The sequence below is a fragment of the Sceloporus occidentalis genome, unplaced genomic scaffold (assembly GCF_023333645.1).
Source record: "Sceloporus occidentalis isolate IW3139 unplaced genomic scaffold, rSceOcc1.0.p SCAF_2, whole genome shotgun sequence".
In the NCBI taxonomy this organism is placed as follows: domain Eukaryota; kingdom Metazoa; phylum Chordata; class Lepidosauria; order Squamata; family Phrynosomatidae; genus Sceloporus; species Sceloporus occidentalis.
The window spans coordinates 53486209-53513729 of NW_028316982.1; the positions used below are offsets into that span (position 1 = coordinate 53486209).

At 39.6% G+C, this 27521-nt stretch overlaps 1 protein-coding gene across 1 annotated transcript in view; it reads right to left on the reverse strand.

Moving 5' to 3' along the window:
- Window positions 1-27521, reverse strand: part of TSPEAR (thrombospondin type laminin G domain and EAR repeats) — a 59577-nt gene that overhangs the window by 915 nt on the left and 31141 nt on the right. Inside the window, exons 6-11 of the mRNA XM_089509401.1 lie at window positions 24489-24620; window positions 22558-22790; window positions 10700-10886; window positions 3991-4220; window positions 3068-3255; window positions 1705-1806 (exon numbers count right to left, since the gene is read on the reverse strand). Coding sequence (XP_089365527.1) covers window positions 1705-1806; window positions 3068-3255; window positions 3991-4220; window positions 10700-10886; window positions 22558-22790; window positions 24489-24620 — 1072 coding nt within the window. The remainder of the gene's footprint in view (window positions 1-1704; window positions 1807-3067; window positions 3256-3990; window positions 4221-10699; window positions 10887-22557; window positions 22791-24488; window positions 24621-27521) is intronic.

Below are 27521 nucleotides of genomic sequence, written 5' to 3' on the forward strand. Positions count from 1 at the left end.
GGAGCTCCGTTTTGGAGCTCCTTCCACCACATTTATCGCTGGTGTGGCCTTTAAGCGGCCGCGCCAATGATACAGAGAGAAAGGGGCCAAGCGGCCCCTTTCTCCCTTTCCCCGCTGCTGCCACTTCCCCAAGGCCAGGAAAAGCAGCAGATTGGGGCCTCCGGGGCTGCCGCTGTGGCAGCTCACGCCCCGATCTGTCAGGGAAAGGGGCGGGTGCAGGCTGCCCCAAAGGGGTGGCCTGTATCCCGCCTATGTTACTTTTGATGCAACAACTTATGTTTTTACTTTCTTTTAAAAAGTTACATTTAAAGGAAAATTAGAGATATTCAGAGAAATCTATCAAGTTTTATGTCATTCTCTTAGCAACCCTAAGAAGCTTCTAAGTACAGATGTAGTACCCATCTGTTAATTCAAAAGAAGAATGTGTTTCAGCCTTCCTCATTTACTTTCTGGCTGGAATAACATAATGAAATACTGAATCTAGTGATCAGCAGTATATAGAAGTAACTTTATGTTCATCCTCTTTCTGTATTTCAGTTAAGGATTTCAGTTTGGGGTACTGTACATTGCCATGGTTCTAAGCATGTAGACATGTGCATTAAAACATGGTATTTTTAATTATGCTATCAAAATAGGAAAATAGCTTGGTTCCAGAAGACTGGAGAAAAAGTGATATACTATCTATCTTTTAAAACCAATAGGCTAGTTAATTTGGTTCAAATAGGAAGGTATTACAGGAACCAATAAAACAAATATGTATATGTTCATGGAGCAAAATGGAGTAATTATCACTAGCTAACATGGCTTTATTAAAAAATAAATGATGCTGATACCAAGTCTCCCTCTTTGATGAAGTAATTGGCTTAATAGAGAAAGAGAACAATTTCAGCAAGGCATTTGGCCAAAACCAATATGACATCTCCTTGGAAAAACTTTTGGAAAATGTATTGGATCAGGGGATAATGCTGATATTTAATTACTTGGCAAATTTTATTCAAAAGGCAAGTATCATTTAATTACCAGGGGATCTAGTGGCACTCGGCAGGATTCCCACTTATTTTTGGATTGGGAACTTTTCAGTAACATTGGAATGGATCACACACAAAGAAATCACTTTGATTACTTCAAGATGAATGTATCCATAGATTCTACTTGAAAGGATTGTGTCAGAGCAGATGATGAGAAAATTCTGTCCCTGGCAACTGATCTGTGATAGGGCATTCATGCTATGTTTATCAAGCTATGAACATATACATATAAGCCAGCCTTTACTTAATTATCTGAAAAAGTATGCCTTTCAAGAGTGAATTAAACAATTCATGGATAACATAAATCCAGAAAGCATAGGCCAGGAGGTATGAAGAAAAGGAAATCATTGAACTATATCTAGATACTTCATTTGAGTCTGTCCAATGATCTAGCGGGGTTTTTTGGTGGTGTATTGTTTTGTTTTTGGGTTGTTGTTGGTTTTTTGGACAACATATAATTCAGTGGCAGACACAAAGGTACAAAGAAGATTAATTTCCATCACACGTTTTCCTTTTTGTGAAGGAGACTATTATAAGATAGCTCAATGGCTAAGACTACAGTGATGGCAGAAATTAATCAGCCCTGCCCAACAAAGCTACTAGTGATTTTTCTCTATAATATTTGACATATGAATCAATCTGTGACATTTCAGGAGCTGCACTCCCAGCATCTTACCTGTAAATAATACTGTTTACAGAGTAGGTCACACCATCAAAGGAATTCGCTACCACCAAAAAGTAATCCTTTCCCACTGAAAAGAACTCCCAGTCCAGAGCACTGTAAGAGAAAACGAGCAAACAGGAAGAGATTGCAACAAATAGTCCTACAATAGCCAGTGAATATACAGTACTGTTTTCTTTTTCATTAAAATGCAAGATTATTTTGAGTTTGGGGTTTATTTTTTCAAAATTATTTTTTGTATTTAGAAAAGGGAGTATTCTTGTTATTATTCATTTCTTCTTTCAAGAGCAATTGAAAATAATTCAGAATGTACTCATACAATCTGAAAAAAGAATCAAAATATTCTGGGGTGAGAGGGGAGAGAAGCAGCAATTTCACACCCTTTCTTCCATCATAGGAGTTTATCACATGAAGCAGATCAGGAGTTTATCCCATGAATTTCCCAGAAAAATCACATAATTATGCAAACCGATTTCACATGACATCGCACAAAACTCACCATTAAAGTGGTCACAAAGATGCATTAGCACACATCTTTTTACCTTTGGGATTTCAGAGACAATGCATTTCTGATATCGCTTTACTTATGAATTGTGTATGATAATCATTTGCACAATTACTAAGCCATTTTCACTTTATTTGTGGGATGCTTTAAATGCGCTTTAATCTCTCTTTAATGCTGAAATTAGCCCCAGTGTGATAAACTGCATAGAGTTGGGCAATTGTTTCCCTGGGGCCAATTTGTGCCCCTTGGACATTCCAGGGGCCACAGAGATTGCCCAAAATGCTTTTTTCAAAAAAGGAAAACTAATATCCTGAAAGTTTTGAAAATGAATGTGTCTGTGTTAAACATCATGCAAAGGGAACTTGTAGCACCTTTTAATCTAATTGTGCAAAAGAAGTTGTACCATAAGCTTTCATAGACTAGGTCTACTTCCTCATATTCTTGGAGTAAACTAGTGTCTAAGAAGGATTTTTACAATCAGATTGCAGGAATAGCCATAGAAATGCAAAACTTATGGGCATGGATTTGGTGATGAGTTCAGTTTTAACTATGATAGTTGAGGGACAAAGGCAGCAAGAAAGATGTTGCCTAAGGCCAGGGTGGTTTGAAGACCTTATGAATGCGGATTAAATAAAGCAACAGTCTCTGCAACCTGTTTGTTCATTTTTAAATTAATTGACACCACTGGAGGCTTCCCAGCAGAAAAAGTGCAGTCATAAGAATTCTGAGGCATTGAGGACCACAGACACAAGTTCCAGGGGCCATGTGCAGTGCCAGAGCCACACATTTCCCACCTCTGATCTATGCTAATGCGACAATGTCAGTGTTTTGAGCAATATAACAAAAGCGTACCTGTAGGTAAGAATGTCTTGGAACTTGACAAACATCTGTGCAGTGATGTTGAGTTCATAGATGGAAGAATTGATGGCATGGTAGCTGTTGGGGGCAACTGATCTACTGTCATAACTGTGGCTGTTTGCCACAGCAAGGAAAACTCTGTCTCGGATGTGAAAGACCTCCCAATCAGCAGCACCAAAAGTCTAGGCCAAAAGAAAAGGCAAAAGGAAACTACTTGCCAAAAATGAGCAGCAACTGTAGAAAGATGTACCTGGCCTGGTCAAATGTGTATAGGAAGCATCCTAAAACATCTCAAGAAAAACAATTTAGCATAAGCACCAGTCTACATACAGAGACTATTAGCTCCCACAAATACTTGTACAAATACTTAGATATCTGTTCATACTAGCTTTTTGGATGTGAAGGATCCATAGATTCATCCCCCCCCCCCCCCCCGCTCTGTACTTCCATGACTAAGAAAACTGATTTTACTGATTTCTGAACCATAAATCATACTGGCTTGCATAACTGATCCAATTCTCCTAATGTGGACTATCAATTCAGCTTTTGGTGTGGTGTGAGTGGAGATGAGTGTTAGACTGGCACACAAACCCATGTATGGACAATGCCCAGGTCTCGTTTGCCTGTCATGGAAGAAAAGTGCCATCTCATGCTTGTAAGTGCCTGGACCATTTTTGGATGAGTGTTTTATTGTTTGTTTATTTAGTAGTAAGTACTTTCCTTCTTTCCATGATATTCAAAGCATGAACAAAAATAAGTGGCTTGTCCTCCAAGGACCAGCCCAGCTAAGTACAAAGGGAATTGGCCACAAGGTCAAGCAACTATGAATACAATGACAATATGAGATAGCTGCAATCTAGATTACAGGAGAAACTACTGACACCTGTGATTTTTCAAATATTCAGTGTAAACCTTACCAGAATTGACTGGAAGAGCTGGAAGGTTCCACTCAGCCAAATATAAATGTGAGAGTAGATCTTGGTGGTTGTTCCATTAAATGTGTTGGCCACCACTAGGAAGGAATAAGGCCCAATACTGAAAAACTCCCAGTCATAGGCACCTGAGGTAGGAATGGTTTGGTTGGTTTCAAAAAGGCCCTTCCTGGAGTTCCACCTGTATATGACACTGTCTATGTTGTGGTTATCCCCTGGAGAACAATAAGGAAAAAAAGTTGCATGAAAATGGCACCAAAAGTGATAAAACACAATAGATGAAAATTTTCACACTATTGGAATGAAATTAAATTTATATATGTTATCGATTGTCCTCGCTTAGGTAAGGTTGTTGGAATTTTGTGTCATCAGGACAGTCTAGTCCAGTGATACCCAAACTGTGCTTTTTAAGGGATCTTGGACTCCAGCTCCCAGAATCCCAGATTATTGGCCAACATGGTTGAGGCTTCTGGGAGCTGAAGTAGAAAATCTCTTATAGGGCACAGTTTGGGGACCACTGGTCTAGTCAAAGGAAACAGATATAAGGGAGCAGCACTGCTCCATTATCTGCCAGTATAAAGAAGATCCTAATGATTCAATGTATCTAAAAAGATTTAGTCAAAAGACAACAGGATTTTTCATATATAACGGCAGACTATGGTTTTAGTTTAAGTGAATAAGTACCCTTTTCTGGAATCAGGATTTCAGCTCACATGGAGCATCCTTTCTCTTTTCTTTGCTCGGCTTTAAAGAGAAGACCGGAAGTTTTCAATCCTGCTTTAAACTATATCTTAGCTCTACTGTTCATCTGTTACATCTGAATTCACAAGAAACTCTGATTGTTTTAAATTGGTTTGTTCAGTTTAAGAATACAAATTCTCCATACAAATCTTGCCAAGAAAACCCAAGATAGGTTCACCTTAAGGTCACCATAAGTTGAAACATACTTGAAGGCATGCAAGAACAACCAACAAAGTTTAAACCAGCCTTTTCCAAGCTAGTGTTCCTCAAAGTGTGTTGGACTATTACTTCCAGCTACCTGTGAGATTCTGGGAGTTGTTGACCAGCACCTCTGAAGGGTATGAGAGAGGCCAATTTAAAATTAGCAGACTTCCAAATGTTCTGACATACTGAGGAACTTGGAAACCCTCTTCATGAATTGTTTTCACATGTTCTACCAACAGCTGAGAAGGGTAGTCCTGCCCCCCCCCCCCTTATCCCTGGTTTCACAGTTCTTATAAATGGAAGGCAATGAATATGAAAAAGGAGCATTATACTATCCATGGATTATTTCCATGTGGGTCAGAATCCTGGAAAATCAGGATTCTAGCATCCACAAATAGTGGAGGACTTTCATTTAACAATTATTACCCATTATATATAGGAAACTAATAAAATTGAGAATGGAGGAGACCACTCATCTCTTCACATTTTGGCTGAACATATGAAAAAACATGGCATAATACGTTTGGAAATATAAGCTTCTGTTCTCTTCCCTCTGGCTACAGAAGATAAAAAGAGAGGAAGGATTGTGCTGACCCTCTAGCTAGAGCTGTGGAATATTTGGTCTTCTAAATGTTCTGGTCTTTGGTTCCTCAAAGCCCCAGCCAGCGTACTCAATGGTAAGTGGTTATGGGAGCTGTAGTTCTATACATCTGGATGATCGAAAGTTCCCTATGCCTGCACTCAGCCATAGTTTATGGTTATGCTGAAACCAAGTCAGTGTAAGGCAGGAGGTACTGAATGAAGGTTCACTTTCTATAGATTACAATTGTATGTGGATTTTCCCATTTCTTTCTCCTTCTCTTCCTATAATTGAATTATTTCACAATGGATCATGGTAAGTTGCTGAGATTTCTGTGACTTTTGAAATTAGAAGGTGTGTGTGTGTGTGTGTGTGTGTGTGTGTGTGTATTCAGTGATTACAATATTTTATTAAAATCTGACACCAGGCATATAGACAGTCAATAAAAAGGAGGGAAGCATGCAAGAATGAAGAATACTGATACATTTGCCCAGGGGTTCCCAACCTTTTTGACTCGTGGAACCCTTTTTAGAATCAATTTCTATGGCTGAGCCCTTAAGAGGCCTACCCTACACCTACAAATTAATGGTGTTTAGGAGTAGTGTTACAGGGGGTGAGGGAGGAAGATGGGATAGATCATTTTTATTTCTTTCATTTTCCTGGAGCGGCTGCAGAGCATGTGGGAAATGCACGCGGAACAAGGGTTGGGACATACTGCATTTGCCACTTCTTTTTCATTTGCAAAATCAAAGAGAATAAGACTGATATGATACAGGTTATGTTCCTAATATCTCTATTTATTTTATGTTTAAGCCAGAACTAAAAATATTAACATTTTTTCTTTCCATGTAACACTTCATTTAAAAGTGAAAAATAACCACATTGTTCTTTCTACAGAAAGATTATTCTGTTACTAGACTCCACTGGGTGGCAGCATAACCATTGCATGAGCATTCCTTCAAAGCCCACTGTATGAAGATGAGTTGTTCTTGTTGTGTGCCTCCAAGTCATTTTAATGTATGGAGACCCTAAGGCGAACCTATCATAGGGTTTTCTTGGTGAGTTTCTTGAGAGCGGGGTTGCCTCTGCCATCCAATGGGGCTGAGAGAGTGTGACTTGGCCAAGGTCACTCAGTGGGCCTTTATGCTCAAGTGGTTAAGATGCCAATTCTGACAATCATAAGGATGGAAGGCTGGTGGTTCAAGATCCAAGTGCCACATGATGGAGTGAGCTCCTGTCACTAGTCTCAGCTTCTCCCAACTTAGCAGTTTGAAAGCATGCAAATGCATGTAGATAAATAGGCACCCCATCAGTGGGAAGGTAATAGCAGTTGGTGCACATATGCTGACCACATGATGATGATGATGATGATGATGATGATGATGATGGAGAGGAGCACCACCCCCTACAGTTGGTTATGACTAGACATTCATGTCAAGTGGAAACCTTTACCTTTAGGGATTTGAACCCTGCTTTCTAGTGTTGTAGTACAATGCTCAAACCACACTGGCCCTCCTGGAAAGCTGTAAGAAGATTCCATTTTTGTTCAGTGTCTTTAAAAGGGGATTAGACAGGTGTGAGGAAGGTAATGAAGTTAATGTCTTTTTATCATGATGTTTACCTACGTTCTGAGGCAAAAATCACAGAGGAAAAAAAAAATAGAACATGCCTGCTGCTCTCATAGTCTGCTGTTGACCATTCCATAGGTATTTTGCCATCCATGGAAGGAAATGCTAGATTAGATAGGCCTTTGATGCTCATATCTTACTGATTTGAATCTAGATTATTCTAACTTGATATTACAAACAATATTTTCAGTAAAAGTTTAGTATGTAATTTGCTTGGACAGATTTGAGAACCCCTTGATTGGTTTTATACTGGTCTTATTTCATGTCTAATACGAGGGTTTGGTCTATTGGGTACCTGCTTAGGCCCACACCTACCTGAGAACACACTATTGGGCTCCCTGAACCTTCTCCTCATTTTACTATTGCTTGCTATTCACCTTTTTCTCCAAGTGGAGAAGTGGACTTTGAAAGGAGCAAGGAGAAGGAGATACAGGCCTGTTACAGACAGGCCAAAATAAAGCTGCTTCGAACCACTTTGGAGGTATGGTATTTCAATGATACATGAGTCCTAAGAGTCTGGAAGCTGCACCAAAGCTGCACTCCAATTCTTAGGACTGGAGCGTCGCTTTGGTGCAGCTTTTGGACTCTTCGGATGTATGCATCATTGAAATACCATACCTCCAAAGTGACTCGAAGCAGCTTTATTTTGGCTTGTCTGTAACAGGCCACAGTCATTGGCCAACTATGCAGATTGGGTCCAATGGCCAAGTGAATGAACAATGGTTACAGTGGGAAGAAAACGGACCACTGATGTCACCCTGCTCAAACTACAGGAGCCAGGCTACACAGTACATTAAGCACATATAGAATCATAGAATCAGTACTGTCTTGTTTAATAAATGAAGTTACAGGGTCCCTAAACTGGTTTGGGATTATGACATGGGAGGAGGAAGTGTCCTGGGATAAGATAAGAACTCTTATCCCAGTTGCTCATTCAAAAGGCCTCCAAAGTTGCTACTATTCACGGCAATTCAAACTTTGGAAGAAAATAGTTGCTGGAGTTGATATGATTTGTAGTAGGAAAACTATATAGGAGGGAAAGTTTAATAAAACAGAAACTGCAGTATCTCATTCAGGAGAAAGGTAGGATATAAATCATGGCCACAATGCTATATCATCTACTTAGCTCTGTAACTACCATAGTTACATATCTAAGTGGTGTCCCCTGGCTCAATCCCCTGTGCAATCGGGAAACAGTTGACTGACATTCCCACTCCTGTCTTGCAAGTGATCTCTATTATGACAGTTAGAATCAGGGTCCCTCTTATAATTCCTCCTCATACTTGTGATCACTTATGGCAGAGGGGTGGAAATGTCAGTCAGCTGCTTCCTTATAGACAAGAGAATAAGCCCCTCTATTACTAGTTGCTGCTGCCAGGTAAGCGGGGACTAAGGAGTTTTACAGTCCTTGCATATTCTCTAGTCTAGAGAGTCAGTGTGGTGTAGTGGTTTGAGCGTTGGACTATGACTCTGGAGACCAAGATTTGATTCCCTGCTCAGTCATGGAAACCAACTGGGCGATCTTAAGCAAGTCACTCTCTCTCACAGCCTCAGAGGGAGACAAAGCCACGCCCCCCCCAAACAAATCTTGCCAAGAAAACCCTGCAAAACTACTTGAAAGCACACAACAAAAACAAATATATTCCCTAAACTACCAAATATATAGGGAACATGAGTATGAATAGAAATCTGCCATGAATGCATAACTCTAGGTTGTGCATTCATTACTGCAATAGTATATTCTGGCCCATATAAATCAATGATAATATAAATACATGTCCCATTGGGCAGCAGTTCCAAGCTGGATCAAGTACTCTTATTTTGGGGCTTCTTTTTTCCCCCTTTTTTTTAAAGAGTAAAAACATTTAGAAGTGACTCTATCACTTATTCTTTGGTCCTGACCCAGAAAGGAGATATCAGATAGTGGTCAGCCTGTAAATATGTGAAACCGCTTGTTACATGCACTACAGGTGTAAATTTGAAAGATCTTCTGTGATATAAAAAGAAAAGCATCCATTCCTTAACAAATATTGTCTGGTATTTAAAAACCCATCCTACAAACAATCATGACTTAAAGCTGGCATAGAACACTTCAAAGCTTGACATCAGTTGATGAACAATGTTTGGACCATTGGGGTGGGGAGTTTTTCATGTCATAGTCTCTCTCTCTCATTTTAAAATTACCTCTTAAAGCTGCATTTAGCATTACAAAGGCAATCTCCATCTGTGAGCAGAGCTTCTCAGCATTTGGCTCTAGATGTTTTGGACTTCAGTTCTAGAATTTCTGGCCGTTTGCCATGCTTGCTGGGGCTTTTGAGAGATGAAGTTCAAAATTTTAAAGGACCAAAAGTTGAGAACCACTGGGCTAAAGTACCAACAGTTACAGCAACACTGAGTGCCTCTTGGTAGCAGAGTTAATTCTGAAGTTTCATGAGAACATAACCCCAGATGGACCAGACAAAGGATCTTCTAATGCAGTGACAAATTGGTTAACTCCAAGAAAGCACAAACACAACCTCCAAAGAAATTGATATTTGGTGGTTAAATCAGGGCTGGGGAATCTGTGGTACTCCAAATGATGATGAGCCACCATTCTTACCATCCTCCGTCATTAGCCATGCTGGCACATACTGGTGACAACTGGAGTTGATCAATAACTAGAGGATCAAAGTATCCTCAGCCCTGGACTAAGTGGACTACATTGGCAGGCCTTTCCAACTTCAAGTTGTCTAACTTCATTTAAAACTAATGGCCATCAACACATCTTGTGGCAACAAATTTTAAAAATTATGTAATTACTACATGTTAATTCTGCATTATGTGAAGTATTTTCTCTTCTCTATCTGGATTTTACATTACAAGACCATTAGATGATCTCTTGTTCTAGCATCATGGGGGTGGTGAAGGGCACTCCTTTCTGTTCACTTTCTTCCAACCACTGTCATTTTTAGGCAAACAAACAAAAAGTCAACAAATGACAGGCTCCAGGCTTAAGCTTGCCTGGAACCGGGTCCTTTCAAACTGAAGTACTATTCCTAAAAATGGGAGCTAGGCTGCACATAAGAGAGAGATAGGTGCAGCTGTGTGCATTTCATCAGCTATATAACCATTTGTTCTACCCACGATAGCTAAACCTTGGGGCAGGGAATATTGGATACTTCAGATATTTTTGATTCCCATAGTCCTTTACTGTTGGTCATGTTGGGTGGGTCTGATGAAAGCTGTAGGACAAAAGAGCTGGAAGACCAAATATTCCTCATCCCAAAGTCTAGCTACTTTGGGTCTTCTATAGAACAGAGAATAGTAGAGTACAAATTCAAGAAATAATTTGGACCGGTATACAACCATCAAATGCTAAGTTTTACTATCACTGCATGCTAGAGGTTGGACTTTTAGACTTTATACATGTTTTGCATCTATTAGAGGCATGGGGTCTATGACAGGAAAGAAGGTGCAACCCCAATGGCTGTGACTATGAAGCGCAAAAGAAAGGGATTTTGCACATGCCAATTAGCATCATTGCACATTAATGCCTAGATACCTTTTCTGTGATTAGCCACTGCAAGGAAGGCCTCCCCATCAATGACAAATGACTCCCAGTCCCTGGCTCCATGAGTGACAATCCTCTGGTACACGATGAATTTCTCTTTTCTGTAGTTCCACTTGTAAATTACAGAAAACTCCTGACCCATTTCATCCCCTTCAAAATTAGCTACAGCTAGGAAAATCTGAAAGACAAGAAGCCACAACAGCTCAGGCTCTCTTCTCGCACGGGGCAGGAAAGAATGAAGAGATTATTTATAGAATCAGAGAGCTGCAGAGTTGGAAGGTACACCAAGGCTCTTTTACTCTAACCCATTGCCAATGGAGAACATCTACAGCTAAAGTATCCCTGACAGATGCCCATCCATTCTCTGTTTTAAAAACTTCAAGGAGGAGAGCCTACTATCCACCAAGGCAGTCGGTTTCTCTTAAGAAATTCTAATGGTTTGTCAGAAGCTCCATTCTTGAATTTTGACTCCATCAGGTTAGGTCCTATCCTCTGGAGAAGCAAAAAGCAAGCTTGGGCCATCTTCCACGTGAAAACAGCCTTTTCAGATATTTGAAGATGGCTATCATGCCATTTCTCTGCCTTCTCTTCCTCTGGAAAACATATCCAGGGGTAGCCGTGTCGGCCATGCAGCAAGTACAATAACCCAAATCCACAAAACAGTGATACATTTATTGGCCAACCAAAATGCTCAGAATACATGTTGCAAGCTTTCGAAGCTCCAGTGGCTTCTTCATGAGGCAAAGATGTTAAATACAGGAGCAAAAAATATATATGATGATGCTAGTCACAAGCCTACATTTTGAAGAAGTTGCTGTTCTCAGTTCAGCTGTTGTTGGAGGGACATTCCTGCAGCCATGTGGGTGGGTACTTCAGGGGGGAAATTGAGTTCATTAGCAAGACAAAAAGAGCTGCTTCTCTTGACATCCAAGTTGCCTCTGTCTTTTGCAAAGCCACAAGCTCCTTTGTTGGGTAGAGAGCTCTCTACCTAACAAAGGGGCTTGTGGCCTTACAAAGGAATGAGGCAATTTGGATCTAAAGAGAAAGTGACCAACATCATCATTTCCCCCCTCCTTTATGATATTTAACTGTCTTTGCCTGATAAAGAAGCCAGAGGAGCTTTGAAAACTTGCAACATGTATTTTGTGTATTCTGGCTGGCCAATAAAGGTATCACTATTTGGTGGATTTGGGATGTTATTGCACTTCTCTCCTCTGGTTAAAATTACCAAGACCTCTCAACTGTTACTCACATGGCTTTGTTTCCAGACTCTTTTTACATTTTTGTTATTCTCTTCTGGAGACATTCCTATTGTCTTTGTCCCCAATGGGATATGAATTCACTTTGCAACAACCTGGCAAGGGATACTTAGGAGGTTTAGAAATATATGTTACCTTCAAATCTACAGTAGGATGGAATCAGAAATCATGCTTCTTATTGTTCCTGTGCAAAGCCAGCAAATGAATTCAACCAATATAGCAACAAATTAGTTGAAGAGGAATAGGGAGAGGTAGGATAGAAATTATTGCATTGGAATAAAGTTACCTTCATCTGATCTGAAGATTTGATCTTAAACCACTAGACGTGATTTGTTACAGCTAGTATTTTGGTTGCTTTAATACCTGGAGTTCAGAAAATGACCTTTTGAAAGTGATTTGTTGTATGTAACTTGATATAAAAGCTTCCCAGTAATTTATTGTCAATCACATTACAATCTCAATAATGTGATTCATCACTCATTCTGTTACATAACATTTTTTCAGGGGGAAGAGGGGCTTAGGAGTTATGAGAAAATGGCATTAAATGTGGGAAAATCTGCCATAATAATAATGATGATAAAAACAGCAACTACTATACTTAATAATCATATATAATTGTACAATTATATACATGGAACAACTATTAAAATACAGTAACAGATAAGTCATGCAACACAAGTTAAAACACATAACATCACTTAAAAAGAGCATATAAAACCAATACACATTAAAAATGATCAATTCATACTTTAAAATTCATAGTTTAAAAATCATTTGGATAGGCCTGCTTGAAGAGACTGGTCTTTAATGCTGTTTTAAACTCAGGCAGTATATGTAGATGCCTCCAAAGTCCCTTAAATATTATTAAAATTAACTTTGAAGTTCTTTTTAAAAACTGTAGTATTTACACCAAAAAAGCCCAATTTCTACTTGTTATTTTTGAAATATAACTGTATTACATGCACATCCAAAGTGTGACTTGTCACTGCAATTGCATGTAACTTGTTACTCTGTATAGACAAACAATCTATAAAGATGGAACATCCTTCCTTCCCTCCCTCCCTCCCAAACAATTAAGGTTAAGATTACATAATACAGTACTTTAAAAAGTTGTAAGTGTCCCAGAATTCTGTGGCAAGGAAGATTAATTCTTTGAATGATAATGTATACAAAGAATGCAGATTAAGGCTCGGTACTGATGGGCAGAAAGCCCTGTCCTCAGGCCAAAATTAGGGTTCAGGAGCGCACAGCAACTGCATGCTCCTGAACCCTAATACGGAACAGTGGCACCATCGTGGTGGCCTCCTGCCCACATGGGAGCTGCCATAATGATGCAAGCACCGCACAGTGTTTAGACGTCACTGGCAGGAAGTGTCGTCATGGTGGCACCCTTTCCTGTCTATGGCGCTGCAAAAAAGAAGCCGTTCTAGGCAGCTTCTTTTTGGCACTGCGTCAGTGTTGCAACTTACGGCTGCTGCAGCACCAATTCGGGGCAAAGACGGGCGGCATGGAGCTACCTGTCTCTCAATCTCCTAAATTATTTTAATGGTGCAAAACTGCTGTACACAATATATTCTCTGTGTTTTCTTGAGTGTAGAAAAAATGGGGCACGATTTAAGTATCTTTTTAGTACAAATTAGTATTCCACTGACACTCATCTCTTGAACCAGAACAAAAGCAGGAGAGGACAATTAATATTGCCACCCAGGTGAAAAAAGCCAACCCTCTCCTCGTCTCCTTGCCTCCATTATTCAAAGTGTCCCTGTTGCCACTAAAAGCACCATATAATGCTCAGGCTGCGGAAGATCTGCAAGCCACACACAAGGAATGGTAGATTCTGTCAGAGAAAATGGGAAGAGACACCATGGGCCACCAGCAAGTCAACAACATAGGTGATTTTGTTTTGACATATCTCATGTGCCTCACACATTATGGAATAGTAGGGAAAGAGGAATGTGTGAAAATTGTTCTCAGTGATCTGAAGAAGTGGGGAGTAATTTCAATTAGTCCCTTCATTCATGGCATAAAACATCTCAAGTTGAGATGTACATTTCCCTTTCAAATGAACTCTTTAGCCAAAAAAAAAAATGTTCAGATGCTCATTTGAATGTTGGGAACAGGAACTTAATGGGGTTATGCCTGTTTTCACTTACTGTCCATGCCCTATTTCCTATCCTATCTCGATTTGGTGCATGCAGCAATGACTTCTGAATATGGAAGATCCACTGAATAGGGAAGATCTATAGACTAAATTCAGTGATCCCAACCAGAGTATACCCACTGGATAAATGGGAACTTGATACATCACACTTAAGTCAATTCCCTTGAGTGAATGGATTTACTCTTGTAAATGGATTTAAGCTCCTGAGTGTAAATGGAGCCTACACAAACATTTATCTATTTCTTAGTTATATTTATTTCCTCCAATGACCTCACAACAGCATGCAAGGCTTTCTTCCTTAGCATGTTATCCTCACAATCACCCTCTGCTGTAGGTCTGAGATGGAATGAGTGGCTCTAAGTCATACAATGGGTTTTATAGCTTAGGGGAAACTACAAATTGGATCACTCAACTCCTCACCCAGTGCTCTAACCCAAAACTTGAAAAATTTACTTTTTGGACATCATCATCATCAATATCATTATTTCTATCTTGTCCTTTTCTCATTCTGGCACTCAAAGAAGCTTACAACAAGTTAAAAAAAGAATGTATTGTTAAAAATTCACAAGACACAAAAGTTAAAACAAGATTATACAATATAACCATTTTAAACCAAATTAAAACATATATCATTACCCACACCCAGCACAACAATTAGCAGGATCCAGCAATTGTTTCGGCAAAATGGGCCTTATATGGGACCTTATAACACAAGTCCCATTCTCAGTGCAGTTGCATTTTTTAAAGAAAATGAAACATACCAATTTGGGACCAGCCGTTATAGCACATCTCTGCAATACTGTGACGGGAGATGTTTCTGCCATCGACAGTCCCTTGAGCTCTTTTGTGCACTCCCCTTTATCCCCGCCTCCTTGCCCTATGCCCTACCCAGCATGCTTTTTGGTTTTTTAAAAAAATGTTTAATTTTTAATGCAATTCCAGAGTTATGCTAATACAATTTAAGGTTTGTTTTTTTTAAATTGAAAAAAGTAAAGAAAATCAGACTGCTTGGGAATAGTGAGGGGAAAGGGGAAGAGATACTGACAGTGTATAACAGCCAATATTGAAACTGACATGGCAGTGACATGTCACACCTGAAGAGTAATTGGATAGCAGTGCAATTGGGAGCTTATTGATGGGTTTTTCCTTGTCAATGAAAAGGGGCACTTTAACAACAGCTGATAGTGAAGGAGCAATGAGACGGAGAGTAAGTCGTGCAATAAGTATTGCCAAAGGCACTATTCTACAGCTTTAATACAAGTTTTAAAGCCTAGTGTGATAATCTCTTTAGTTAATAATCAAATGCCTGAGAGACAGAAAAAGCTTTTAATTGTTGCAAAAAGAAAGTAGGGAGGATGTCAGTCTAACTTCTCTAAGAAGAGAGTTTCAGAGTAGGCTTCTCAGGGGCATTTCCTGTGTCCCCACCAGATGAACCTATACTTTGCAGATTCCTCATATGGTTAGGTTGACTGGTGCATTCTGGGAGTTTTCTTCCAAAAATTAAAATTTCTCAGTGCTGCTCTAACCACTGCAGCACACTGGCTCTTACATACTGATTATACACACTTTTACAGATACATTCAAAGGAACACCTGCACAATCCTATAAGCTCTGAGGCAACTGAAATTCCTAGGATGAGTTTGTGTGCAGTGGATAGACAATGGTCCGGTACAGATTGGGGGAAAGGGGCGCCCAGAGGCTGCCCCTTTCTCCTCCAGATGGAAGCCACAGCAAACAAATGCTGCAACCTCCGTGATGCTTAAAAATAACCCACTCCTGGTGGGTTGTTTTTGCACTGTGTGCAGGGTGCCACTGCCGCTCTCATGTGCAAAAATAACATATGGGCGGTGTGGCACTATTTGGATGCTGCGCTACGTGTGTGTGATCATGGCGCCCCCGTCCATGATGGCACCAGACAGCGCGGTAGGGCTCGGGAGCGTGCAAACGCTCCGCTCTTCTGAGCCTTAAAATCGCCCCCGGGTCGGTGCTTTGCGCCAGTCTGTACTGGGCCTATATTTATTCAACTCAAAATCTGCTAGTTTGCAGAACAAGAACACCATCCATGCTGTACTGCAAGGCCTATTGTAAGTCTTGCAATACAAGGCCTACTGCTGACATGGAATCTGGACTTGTTCCTAGTATAGGCAGAGTTGAATTGAAAAGTGGGTATGTTCAGAGTATGAACTACAGCTCAGAAACTTGTTGATAGAGCTCCTTCCAAATTCAGGGCCGGATAGTAGCAGGATTCACCACTACCTATGGCCATTAGATCGTTTTCCTTTCTAATCTTGCTCTCTCATGTCCAAGAAAAACACATTGGAGAAGATGCAGGGTGACTAGCAGTGGTTGCAGGCTTTCCAGACAGATACAGAAGAGACACCTGACATGACATTCCTGAATACTGGGATATAATTTCCTACCAGGGAATATGGGACTTGTAGTTTCTTGTGCTTCCTGTACTGAATCAAGAAACAGAAAGAAAGAAATGCCATGTACCTTGGCCATCACATCCTGCTAGAGATGATGAGATTGCTGTTTCCTTAAGGAAAATTGACAGAAGGCCAAGGCCAGCCAAGGGAAGCTGACTTCACCTTTGAAAAATGTTGCTTGTTCCTTGATGACTAGGAAATGTCAACTTGGAATTCCTAACTGAGGAACATCTAATATCTTAAGCTTAGTCCTCTATTATCACCACCACCACCACCACTGTCATCATTCTGATGCTGGAAAACATTTTTCTACATACAACCCTTAAACTGAATTCAGTAGCTGTTAATGTGTGGGTGATCGTACAGCTTTAGGAATATGTGTTCTTTTAGTCCTACTTAAGTTCCAACCCACTCACAACACTATTTTAGTGTTGAGCTGTAAAGATGTTTCTAAACAGTCTTGATTCTTTGAAAACAGTTTGTGTATCACAATATACAGTTAATTGCTGGCTGTAGATAATCTGATCTTGGATTGTTTTCACTGAAAATTTCATTTGGCTGATCCTTACAGATTTTCTTTGTTTGTTCATGGGATGTATGTACACATACATTCATGGATGCAAGACTCTCACACATACATTATTGTTACTTTTTTATCATTAAAAAAAATCCTTTCTTTTTCGATCACTTTTCTGGAAGGTCACATATTTCAAGCAAACAATTTTTAAATTTTTTTTATTGCTGATGTAAAAGAGAACATAGCAAAAAGTCTGAGATGGGGCACTTCCAAAAGGATTTAAAGAAACACAAGATCTTGCAATATACTGTACATCCTTAGGTTTTGCCAGATGTTGCTTCCTCTGCATCCACTCATTCCATTCTTTTTTTTTTTTTTTGGGGGGGGGGAGGGTGTTTGTAGTGATTTCTTGCATCCATACTACATGTGCATCTACACTGTAGAAACAATGCAGTTCAACACAACTTTATGTGCTATATTGTCATTCTATGAAATAATGGGATTTGTAGTTTTATAAGGCCTTTAGCCTTCTCTATCAAAGAGTGCTGATGGCTCACAAAACTACAAATCCAGGATTCTGAAGAACAGAGCCATGGCAGTTAAAATGGTGTGAACCTGCATTATTTCTAGAGTGTAAATGCACTGGAGGGGGGGGGGGTACCTCCGTAGGGTGTTTTTTTTTAAGTCAAGGCAACACTTTGCTGTGTTGGTCCTATGTTCTGAAAGGCAAATTGTATAGTCCCTGGTTTGTTTGTTTTTTTAAATACAAATTTCCATTTCACTTACAAAAAAGAGAAAGGAAGAGATGATGGATTTTTTTGTTGCTGTTCTTATAGGTTTTGGATTTTTTTAAACAACAAGAACAACAAGAACAACAACCCTTGAGAGTGGGAATAAAATATTGGTTCCAGGAATTGCCAAAAAATTGTCCAGAACAGGCAACAGAATAATCATTTGAATACTTTAGAGAAAAATCCATAACTGCAGCAACCAATACTGCAACCTCCCACAACCTCCCAAGCTATTTGCTAGACCTAGAGGAGCCTTTAGTTAAATTGCTTGCAATTCACTTCCCACTTATATAGTGTCATCACTGCCAATGGAGTTTGACCAGCATTACCAATGTTGATCTCTGCATGTTGCTTGGGTTCAGGGACATGTTTCTTCTTTCTCAACTTCATTCCTTACTCTGCAATAAATACTAGTCAAAGAGTGGGGTGCTCATGGTGGTATATGTCTCCTATGAAGCCTAGTATTAGCTGTCTAATGCAGAAGGCTTTCTATTTGTCTCAGAGGACTGACCTTCTTCAGAGACAGCACAAGGCCTCCCTGGAGATTGTGCACATCTGTTTTTTCTTGAGTTCATGTGGATTTCATTTGTGAACTAGAGCATCCCAGATGGGATCACCCATAGTGGTGGAAAATCCTGAAAACCAACAACTCAACCAAGAGCTATTTCTTCTGTCAAGTTGCCTTTCACATGCAGACAATAAAAAGAAATACTCCATAGGTAGGGTCACTGAATGTACAAGTTATTCTTGACTCATTCTCCATGGCGATATGATACTGCAGTATCTTGCAAATTGCTTTTTAAAGAGTAGTTCATTTCAAGAAGAATAAAGGTGGACTTTGAAAAAGTTTAAATATCATATTTTAAATGTTAATTTGGATTTTGAACATCTAGACCATAATTTAAACATTAAAATGTAACTTCTTAGGGACAGTACAGATGGGCGGCTAGGAACCGTGCCTATAAGCCCCACGTCTATGCTGAAGCATCTGCATACTGCAGCACAGTCATGCCGTCCAAAAGGAGCCGCTCTAGGTGGCTCCCTTTTTGTGCCGCCATAAGGGCTGTGATGTAGCCCTATGAAGCCTCTTTCACCCAGAGACATGTGGGCGCTCGGGTGCCCTTACGTCACGAGGCTGCGCCCATGTGGATGGGACTGCAGCCTTGTGATGTAATGGCACCGATATTAAGGCTCGGCGCATATGGATGCTGCACCGTATCAAGCCCTAATATTGGCGCAAATGGCCCATCTGTACTGGGCCTTAGTTTCTTTTTAAAAAAATAATCTGATATAATTCGGATATAAATTTTTATATTTTAAACTGAATCAATGTTTCATAACACCTATAAGATACTTTGAACTGGTTCTCACATAAAGATAAACAAGGGTGACTGTGAATTTTGGTTTACTGATAACCAGTAGCATGCCAGTGGCTACTGCCTGTTGCTCTTGCTTGACTAATCTGACCACTGGGAGAGGATAAATAAATTGAAAAATATCTCCAGTGCTTTATAACTGAACCAAAATTCCTAGCTTGTTGCTTTTCCAAACAAACTAGCGTTACTGATGTCATGGCTTGTTATCTGCATTGAAGTGTGAAGGCAGACTCACACTTTGTTATTTGCAAGATAACTATTTATTTGGGAGGGACTAGCCTTGCTAATAAATGGATTTCCAAGAAGTGTCCTGTTCTGTTGACAATTTAGAACAGTGCAAAATGCATGTTTCCATACTGAATTGCAAATCCAATGAGATTTTGTGTTCCCAAATTTCCCCAAATGCCTAGTCTGTGGACAAAGTCATGAGACCTCAATGCTCTAAAACCAGGAAAGTTTTAATAAGACATATTTCAGTTAGGATGCCTTATGGGCAATATGTTTTCTTGTGTTATGTATGCTAGTTATCCTGTGGAGTCAAAAGATGTCAGATACTCAGACAAAGTAGCAAAAGACCCAAGAAGAAATCAAAGGTGTACTTTTGGTACAGTATGCATGGTCAGAAAAACTCTGTTGGTTATCAGTAGCACCAGTTCTCTGTGCCTTTAACCAGTACCATTAAAACTGATTAACAACTGAATATATTGGTGAAGCCTCAAAAACAAAGAAGATTTGCTATGTTCATTCATATAGTGTGTCAGTGTAATTCTTGAATTTATTTGAACAATAAGAGGCTTCAAAGCATTCTTCCTTCAAGTAGCATCCTTCAGATGTGTTGAACCACAATTCCCAGCCTCCATTCACAGTGGTTGTACTTGTTAGGAATGGTTGGATTTGTAGTTCAACACATTTAGAACACAGCTTGGAAATATTATTTGCTTCGTCATAGTTTCCTGCATCCAACAGACAGTAAAACTAGTGACCATGCCTACTGGGGTATTCTAGGAGTTGCAATCCAAAAAGGTAACATTTCCAAGCACTGAAGTGCATGTGCATCAGGTTGAGGAAGGCTGCCACAGATTTTGATTGACTGATAAGTAGGCCCATGCCAATGAAAATCCAGTCTAAAATAGGGGTCTTGTTTTGGGTTGTTGTTGTTTTTGTCCCTAATATACCACAAGATGTGAGGTATATTTTGCTTCTACAGTAAAAGCTAAACAAGTTATTTTACTAGACTTTCCAGAAAGGAGGCATAGAGTTTTCCCTGTGTGTGTGTTTTTAAGGCTTTCCTCTCAAATCACCAAATTTCAATTCCCAAAGAGTCTGAAGATTAGGGAGAAAAGAACACAGCCTTTCAAAGCAGAAATGCTGCCACTACATGTAGGCTATCCTCCCTACATTTATTCATTTGATGTATTTGTGAGTTTCTTTTCAGTAAATGCTCTCAGAACTATTTACAACAGAATCACAAATATCACAGTTACAGAAACACAGAGAAGGCAGCAAACCACAGTTGAGTAATAAAATGACATGAAAGCCAGCTTTGAAGAATATTTGTATTTAACTAAACTGAAGCTCACATTCTTATGGAAATTAACCCTCTCTGAAAACTATGGGATCTTCTGAAATAAACAAGTATAGAGTTGCTTTCTGCTATGAGATTCTAGCCTGTTAAGGTATTCTAGAAAATCTCTGCTCCGAGTCTCTATTTTTAGGTCAGCTGCTCAATTGGATGTCCTTCAGATGTACTGAACTTCAACTCACACCATCCAAAGCCAGCACAGCCAGTAAGGCCATTTAGGTGATGCTAGACTGAAATGCTGAATGACCTTCAAATACAGCTAGGCTCTTCTTAGTTTTGTTGTAATTGGGAAAACAATGAAAATACTGTACTGTCATGCAGGCATCAGGAAAATCAGTGCTTGGATATGTTGCTGTTGTTGTTATTTACTGTTACTCTCAGCAAGACTCCAAAAAGTAATTTTTCTGAGCTTTTGAATTGTCTCAGAGTGTAATCACTGCGATTGTTCTGTTGAAACTGATTGAAGCTGTGGTTGTAGCAGGCAGAAGCCTATAGCAACTTAACACTAGCATAACTCCCAGTTACATCAGCGCATGTTCTTCTATGATGTTGCAAAATGTGATATCCTGCATTTCCTTGCTCAGTGTCAGTATGCAAGGGCAGATTGACGCCATTAGGTGAAACTGTCTCAGCCACTGACTGACAACAGAGAAGCACTTGGGAGCCAGCCAGCTATCTCTATGCACCTAGGAACAAATAATCATCCTCTAGGTACCAACATGGGTGTGCCATCAGAAATCTATACTCCTTCAATGGTCCTGTTGAATCCCAGGACTTTATCACATGGGAGAAACTGGTAGTTTAAATGGTGATTATCTCATAAAAATCTTGCAGTCACAATTAAAACATGATTAACATTTTCACACACAGTGGGGAAAAAAGGGTCATTATCTCAGGAATAACCAGGCAATAAACAACAGCAAATCATTCAGGAGATTTTCCCGTGAATGATTTGTTGCTATTTATTGCTTGGTTATTTCCAGGATAATGGCTCTTTAATCGCTTTTCATTGTGACGTCGTATGAAAACCTTTATCGTGATTGTGTGATTTTCACAAGATATTCCCAGGATAACGGCTGTTTAATCATGACGTTGTGTGAAAATCTTAATCGTGAATGCATGATTTTCACAGGATAATCACCTTTTATACTTCCAATTGTCCCTGTGCGATCAAGTCCCCGGTCACCATCTTCTCTTTGATTTATTTGGCCAGTACTATTGTAATGGTTTTGTAAGTGCTTGAAATGATAAGAGAGGCATGCCCTGAAACACTGCAAATAAATAAATAATGCCTTGTAATTGGGGAGTTCTCAGGGGACATTTAACAAGAATGAAAATTTGGAAACTGTACTTCTATGATTGTGGTTTTAAGGGAGAAGACCAAAACTGGTATAGAAAAAGAAGGGGGGAGGGAGAGAGACAGACATCCCACTTTAAAAAAATAAATAAATAAAATAAACAGTTGTTACTGCTAAGTGTATTCAAGTCACCTCTGAGATATAGTGGCCCTGTCTTAGGGTTTTCTTGGCAACATTTATTCAGAGAAGCTTTGCCATTGCCTTCCTCTAAGGCCGAGAGTGTGTGACTTGCCCAAAGTCACTCAATGGGCTTCCATGGCTGAGCAGAGATTCAAGCCCTTGTCTCCTGGAATCCTACACCAACCCTCAAACCAATACAACATACTAGCTCTGAAAACAAACAATACATATACATAAAACAAAAGGCTTGGATTACCTTTTTTCCAATTGTGAAGAATTTCCAAGATTCAGCTTGGTAGGTGGGGATATTTTGGTAAGCCACAAATTTCTCATCAGTCCATTTATAGATGGCTGAGCCAGGAGGAGTATACCGATTAGCAGTAGCTACAAAGAGTCCAACCTTGGGGATGATGAATACCTCAATGCCCTTGGTTTCAGAACTAGTTACTAAATTCTGATACTCTTCCAGATAGTCCAATTTTTCTTCGACTAGAAAACAACAAGAATGAAGAGGAAACCTATTGTCACTACCAAGGTTTTGTAAGCATTATGATCCAGTAGAATGAGTTTTTCCTGAAACTATATTTTCCCACCTACTGCTTTTGTGAGCCTGTTTCTTGAGACTACTTACATGCTTTGAACTCCCTCCCTATTCTGTCCACCCACCTACTTTTTCCTGAATCCTATCCAAACTTGTCTTCCATGTTTATATTTAGACATTCCCTCTAAGTTCCAACAAGTCAATCAATGCCTTTATTGCAGTCTACAACCACGAGGCTACCCCACTTAGTAATCTTCAAAACCTGGCTGGTGCCAATGAATTTCTTCCTTCTCAAAATGTCCTTTCATTGTAGTTTCTTGTCTGTCTCTTCACTGGCAAAAAAACCTGGAGGACTACCTACTGTAATGTATATTACTTAGTGTTCTAACACTATAAAAGTAGTATATTGGTCTTATACTCCTTTCACTGTGATAGTTTCCTACACAAAATTCTGAGAACTGTCATTTGTTAAGAAACAGGAGATTATTTTAAGCGAGCACTCCCCTTTGTGCAACTACAATTTTAAACCAGTGTAATGGTAGTATGGTTATACACATATACCCTCCTTTTGAGAAGTGAGACATTTCAGAAACTCCACTGCCCTTACACAGAGTTCAATGTCTTCAGAAGGAAGTCACTGGACTCTTTAAGGACTGCAGGATAAGGATCAAACCGCATTAACACTCTCAGTTGGTCCTTACTCCCCATCAGAAATTAGTTCCATTTCTGGGAGAACAGTAAGAAATATATGAAATAAATAAATACTAATAAATAAATAAATAGGTGCCATGAAAAACCAACAGCACTATAGGATTTCCTGCATGAAAACCTGAATGCTACCCATAGTTCCAATTAGAGCAGAACCATTTAGTCAATGGGGTTTATATAAATGTTGAATTATGTGACATGTTGACCTTTCAAAACTTGATTCAGTATGTCTCTTCTGGTCACATGCTGCCCCAAAGTACAACCTCAGCCTGTTCTTTTTTTTCTCAGAGATAACTAACTAGTCCGTTCCTTAACTGGCAAGGAGAGAAAGGTAAGCTTCCTTCTGAAACTATATACATAATGTCACCAATCCACTAATCTTCTTAATAGTGGAGAATCTTCCAGGCTGTACTGTACTTGCCCAACCAGTCTGATTTAGTCTAGCAGTCTCTTCTCACAACCACAGACCTACATGACAGGCATTATTAAAATATAATGCAGGTGAACCCCAAACCTTAACTCTGTGTACGTGCGCTCTATACATGATGATGATGATGATTACAACTTATATATGTGGTATTTTATGAAGAATGGGTAAAATAAAGGGATTATAATCTAAAACAATCCCAGGGAAACAGCAGAAGCAGGGGTTAGCAGAAAGATGTAAGATGTGAACAAATTCATCACGCGTAGTCTGCTGAATGGCAATAAAGCATAAGGAAGCAAATCTTTGGGCCACTGGCTGGATATGGCCTGTGAGAGACCCAGCGATCAGCCATAAAAGATTTCCTTTCCTTCCTCCCAAATAGTTTAAGAGCCAGGTTTTCACAAGGAAGACTTATTCTCTGCTCACAACATAAACATTTACTTCCTTTGTGAACTAGTGTTGTTAAAAGCAACAACCAGTCACCATTCATGAGTGTCCAGAAAGCATTTACCTTCTAGCATAGAAATCCACTCATTCCCATTACAGATATAGAGTCCTTTCTGAGCAACATTAAACCAGAACTGGCCACTTTCACTCTTGGTGCAGGGAGGACGGGACCCCAAAGTCACCTTCATGTCTGTTTCTGGACAAGAAGAACAAAACAACATGAGCAGCAGTTAAATATGGGCTTCCACTTCACATGAAACAAATACTTCCAATTATTCATTTCAAAGATGAAAAATGGGTTTCCTGACAGTTGGGAAGCCTCATTGAGAAGAATAATAGACCATGAAGAATTTTATGTACTTTTTTCATGGCATTCAAATGTTCTAAAGTGTTGTGGAGGAATTATTTTGTGGAGAAAAATACATTTTGTTTGCACAACCCCCCCCCCCCTCCTGTTTTCTGCACAGAAAATGGATCTCTTGTACCAATCTCCTGCATAGGATACCTGTTTGCACATAATATTGGGGCAAAGAAACCTTACAAGTTTTTATCCACAGAAAAAGTCCTCCAGAACATTTCAGGACAGTTCAGTATGGGGAAAACACTGGAGATGAGTATTTGTTTAATTTCACAAAGGGGAGAAAACTCCTGCAATTATTTGTCCTTACATGCAAACATAAAATAATTCAGGATTCAAATCCTTAAACTCTAGAGACATAAGACACTACATGACCTAAGTATGCTTGTGCGTGTGTGTGCATGTATGCACCTTCATGTGCATATGCACATACATAATATAGACACACTCATTATTGTTATATGGCTTTAAATCATTTCTGACTTATGGTGACTGTAAGCCACAGATTTTTTGGCAAGATTTGGTCAGAAGGTGTATGCCTTTGTCTTTGTCCGAGGCTGAGAGAGTGTGACTTGCAGATGACCAGTGGGTTTCTGTGACTGAGCAGGGATTTGAACTCTGATCTCCAGAGTCTTGGTTCAAACTCAAACCACTAAACTGCTCTGGTTCTCAACACACCAAAATGCACAAAATACATGTTGCAAGCTTTCCAAGCTCCATTGGTTTCTTCACCATACAAAGGTGCCCAAAAGAAGAAGCCAGTAGAGCTTTGAAATCTTGCGACATGTATTTTATGCAATTTGATTGGTCCAATAAAGGTGGTCTTTTTTTTTTTTTTTTTTTAGGTTTCGTGGATTTTGGATGTTATTGTACTTTGCTACATGGGAAACATGGCTACCCCTGGATGTGTTTTCTGGGTGTAAAGAACAAATGTGATGAACATAGTATGGAAATAGTGCTGGCTTTTTATTGGTGAGTTTGTATGTATGTCATAGCCTTTGTTGTTCTGTTGCTGCACTACATGTTTTTTCAAGAATTCTATATAAAGTTGGTTTAATTGTTTATTCAGTGTGGAGTGCTGGGTTTCCAAACCACAGTCCACCCAGCATTGTCACTAATGAACTGCTGAATTCAATCTATTATCAGAATCCTTTTGGATTTAGAAGGTTTAAAAATCCCTTCACACCATCACTGCTTCCAAATCCATATGCATGTGACAGAACAAGAACTCACATTAACTTCATACAGGACAGTTGTCTTATACTGAGATTATCTCCAGACTGAAAAACCAAGCATGGGTAGCAGGCCGGCTAAAATTAGTATTCTGCTTTTTTTTAAAAAAAATTTTTTTTTAGTAAAGCTCACAACTGCCAAATCCTTCTCCAAATAACAAGACATTATGAAATTGGCATAAGTACTGGGAGATGCCAAAAAAGAGTTCTTAGCAATAATAGGCATGTAGTTCTTTTGTTTCCCTTCTGATGTCTGGCTTTGAAGGAGTGCTCATTCAGATTTTCATGCATTCTTTACAACTAGAGACAGGCATACACATACATGCACCTACACGCACATGTGTGTGTACACACACATATACAGTATACCCTGGAGAGGCTAGTTTTCATGTTTTACTATTATATAAACTAAGGAATGGTATTCAATCTTCCTAAGAGCTTCTCCGGCAGGATTGTGTGCTCTTTGGGAATTATCCTACAGAATCCTGCAGAGTTCCATTTTGTCACTCATGCTGTTTGGCGTCACATCTACACTGAGAGCACTTGTTTGAAGATTTTGAGTGCAGTGTCTGTATGCGGATAACATTGTACTACATTCTCCTTAAATCAGTGGGTGAGAAAGGGAGGCATTTGCAATTAAAGTACCTGGAATTAATAAATGGCAAGCCAGTTGAAGATCAACTCAGCTAGGATGCTATTATTGGTGAGGGAAGGAATGACCTAGAGCAAGGATGGGGAATGGGCATCCCCCTTCCGAATTTGGTTAGACAGTAATACCATTTTGGAAACTCAGATAGCATCTCTTCTTCCTGGTTCTGTTTCAGACTCCATGTAATCAGTCCTCAGAGTCATGTATATTTATGGCCAATTTGTTATTTCTATGAAATGTCTGTGGTTTTCCAGACCTGTTGGGCTCCATGTTTCATCAGTCATAGTCCACAAAGCCAATGGTGAGAGATGGTCAGAACTGTCATCTAAGAAGTGGCAGCTGATGGCTTCCAGTTCAGTGGCCCAACGAATCCACTCTAGGTTTAGTCTACAGTGCCCATAAGTCAGAAACAACTTGAAGGCACACAACAACAAAGGTAATAACCAAGATACTGACCCTTATTCTTCAGACTGGTTGAATACATTGGATAGCTCCTTTAAAGTTCTGACTAAACCCCAGAGCAGATTCACAGCCTTACTGACAGCTGGAGAGTCCACATTTTCCACCCTGGGAGCTGGAAGGTGACAGCTCGAAGGTAGTATGTAGACTTCTGTAGATGGAGTGATTTGTTTAGGAATAAACCCTTTGTCTAGAAAAGCTGAAGTGCTCTAGCACAAAAGAGCCGTGTGTGTGCCTTTAAGTCACCTGTCAACTTATGGGAACCCTATGAATTTCACAGGCGTTTCTTAGACAAGGAATACTCAGAGGTGGTTTTGCCAGTTCTTTTCCCTGAAATATAACCCACAGCACCTGGTATTTATTGGTGGTCTCCCAGCCAAATACTAACTTGACCCTGCA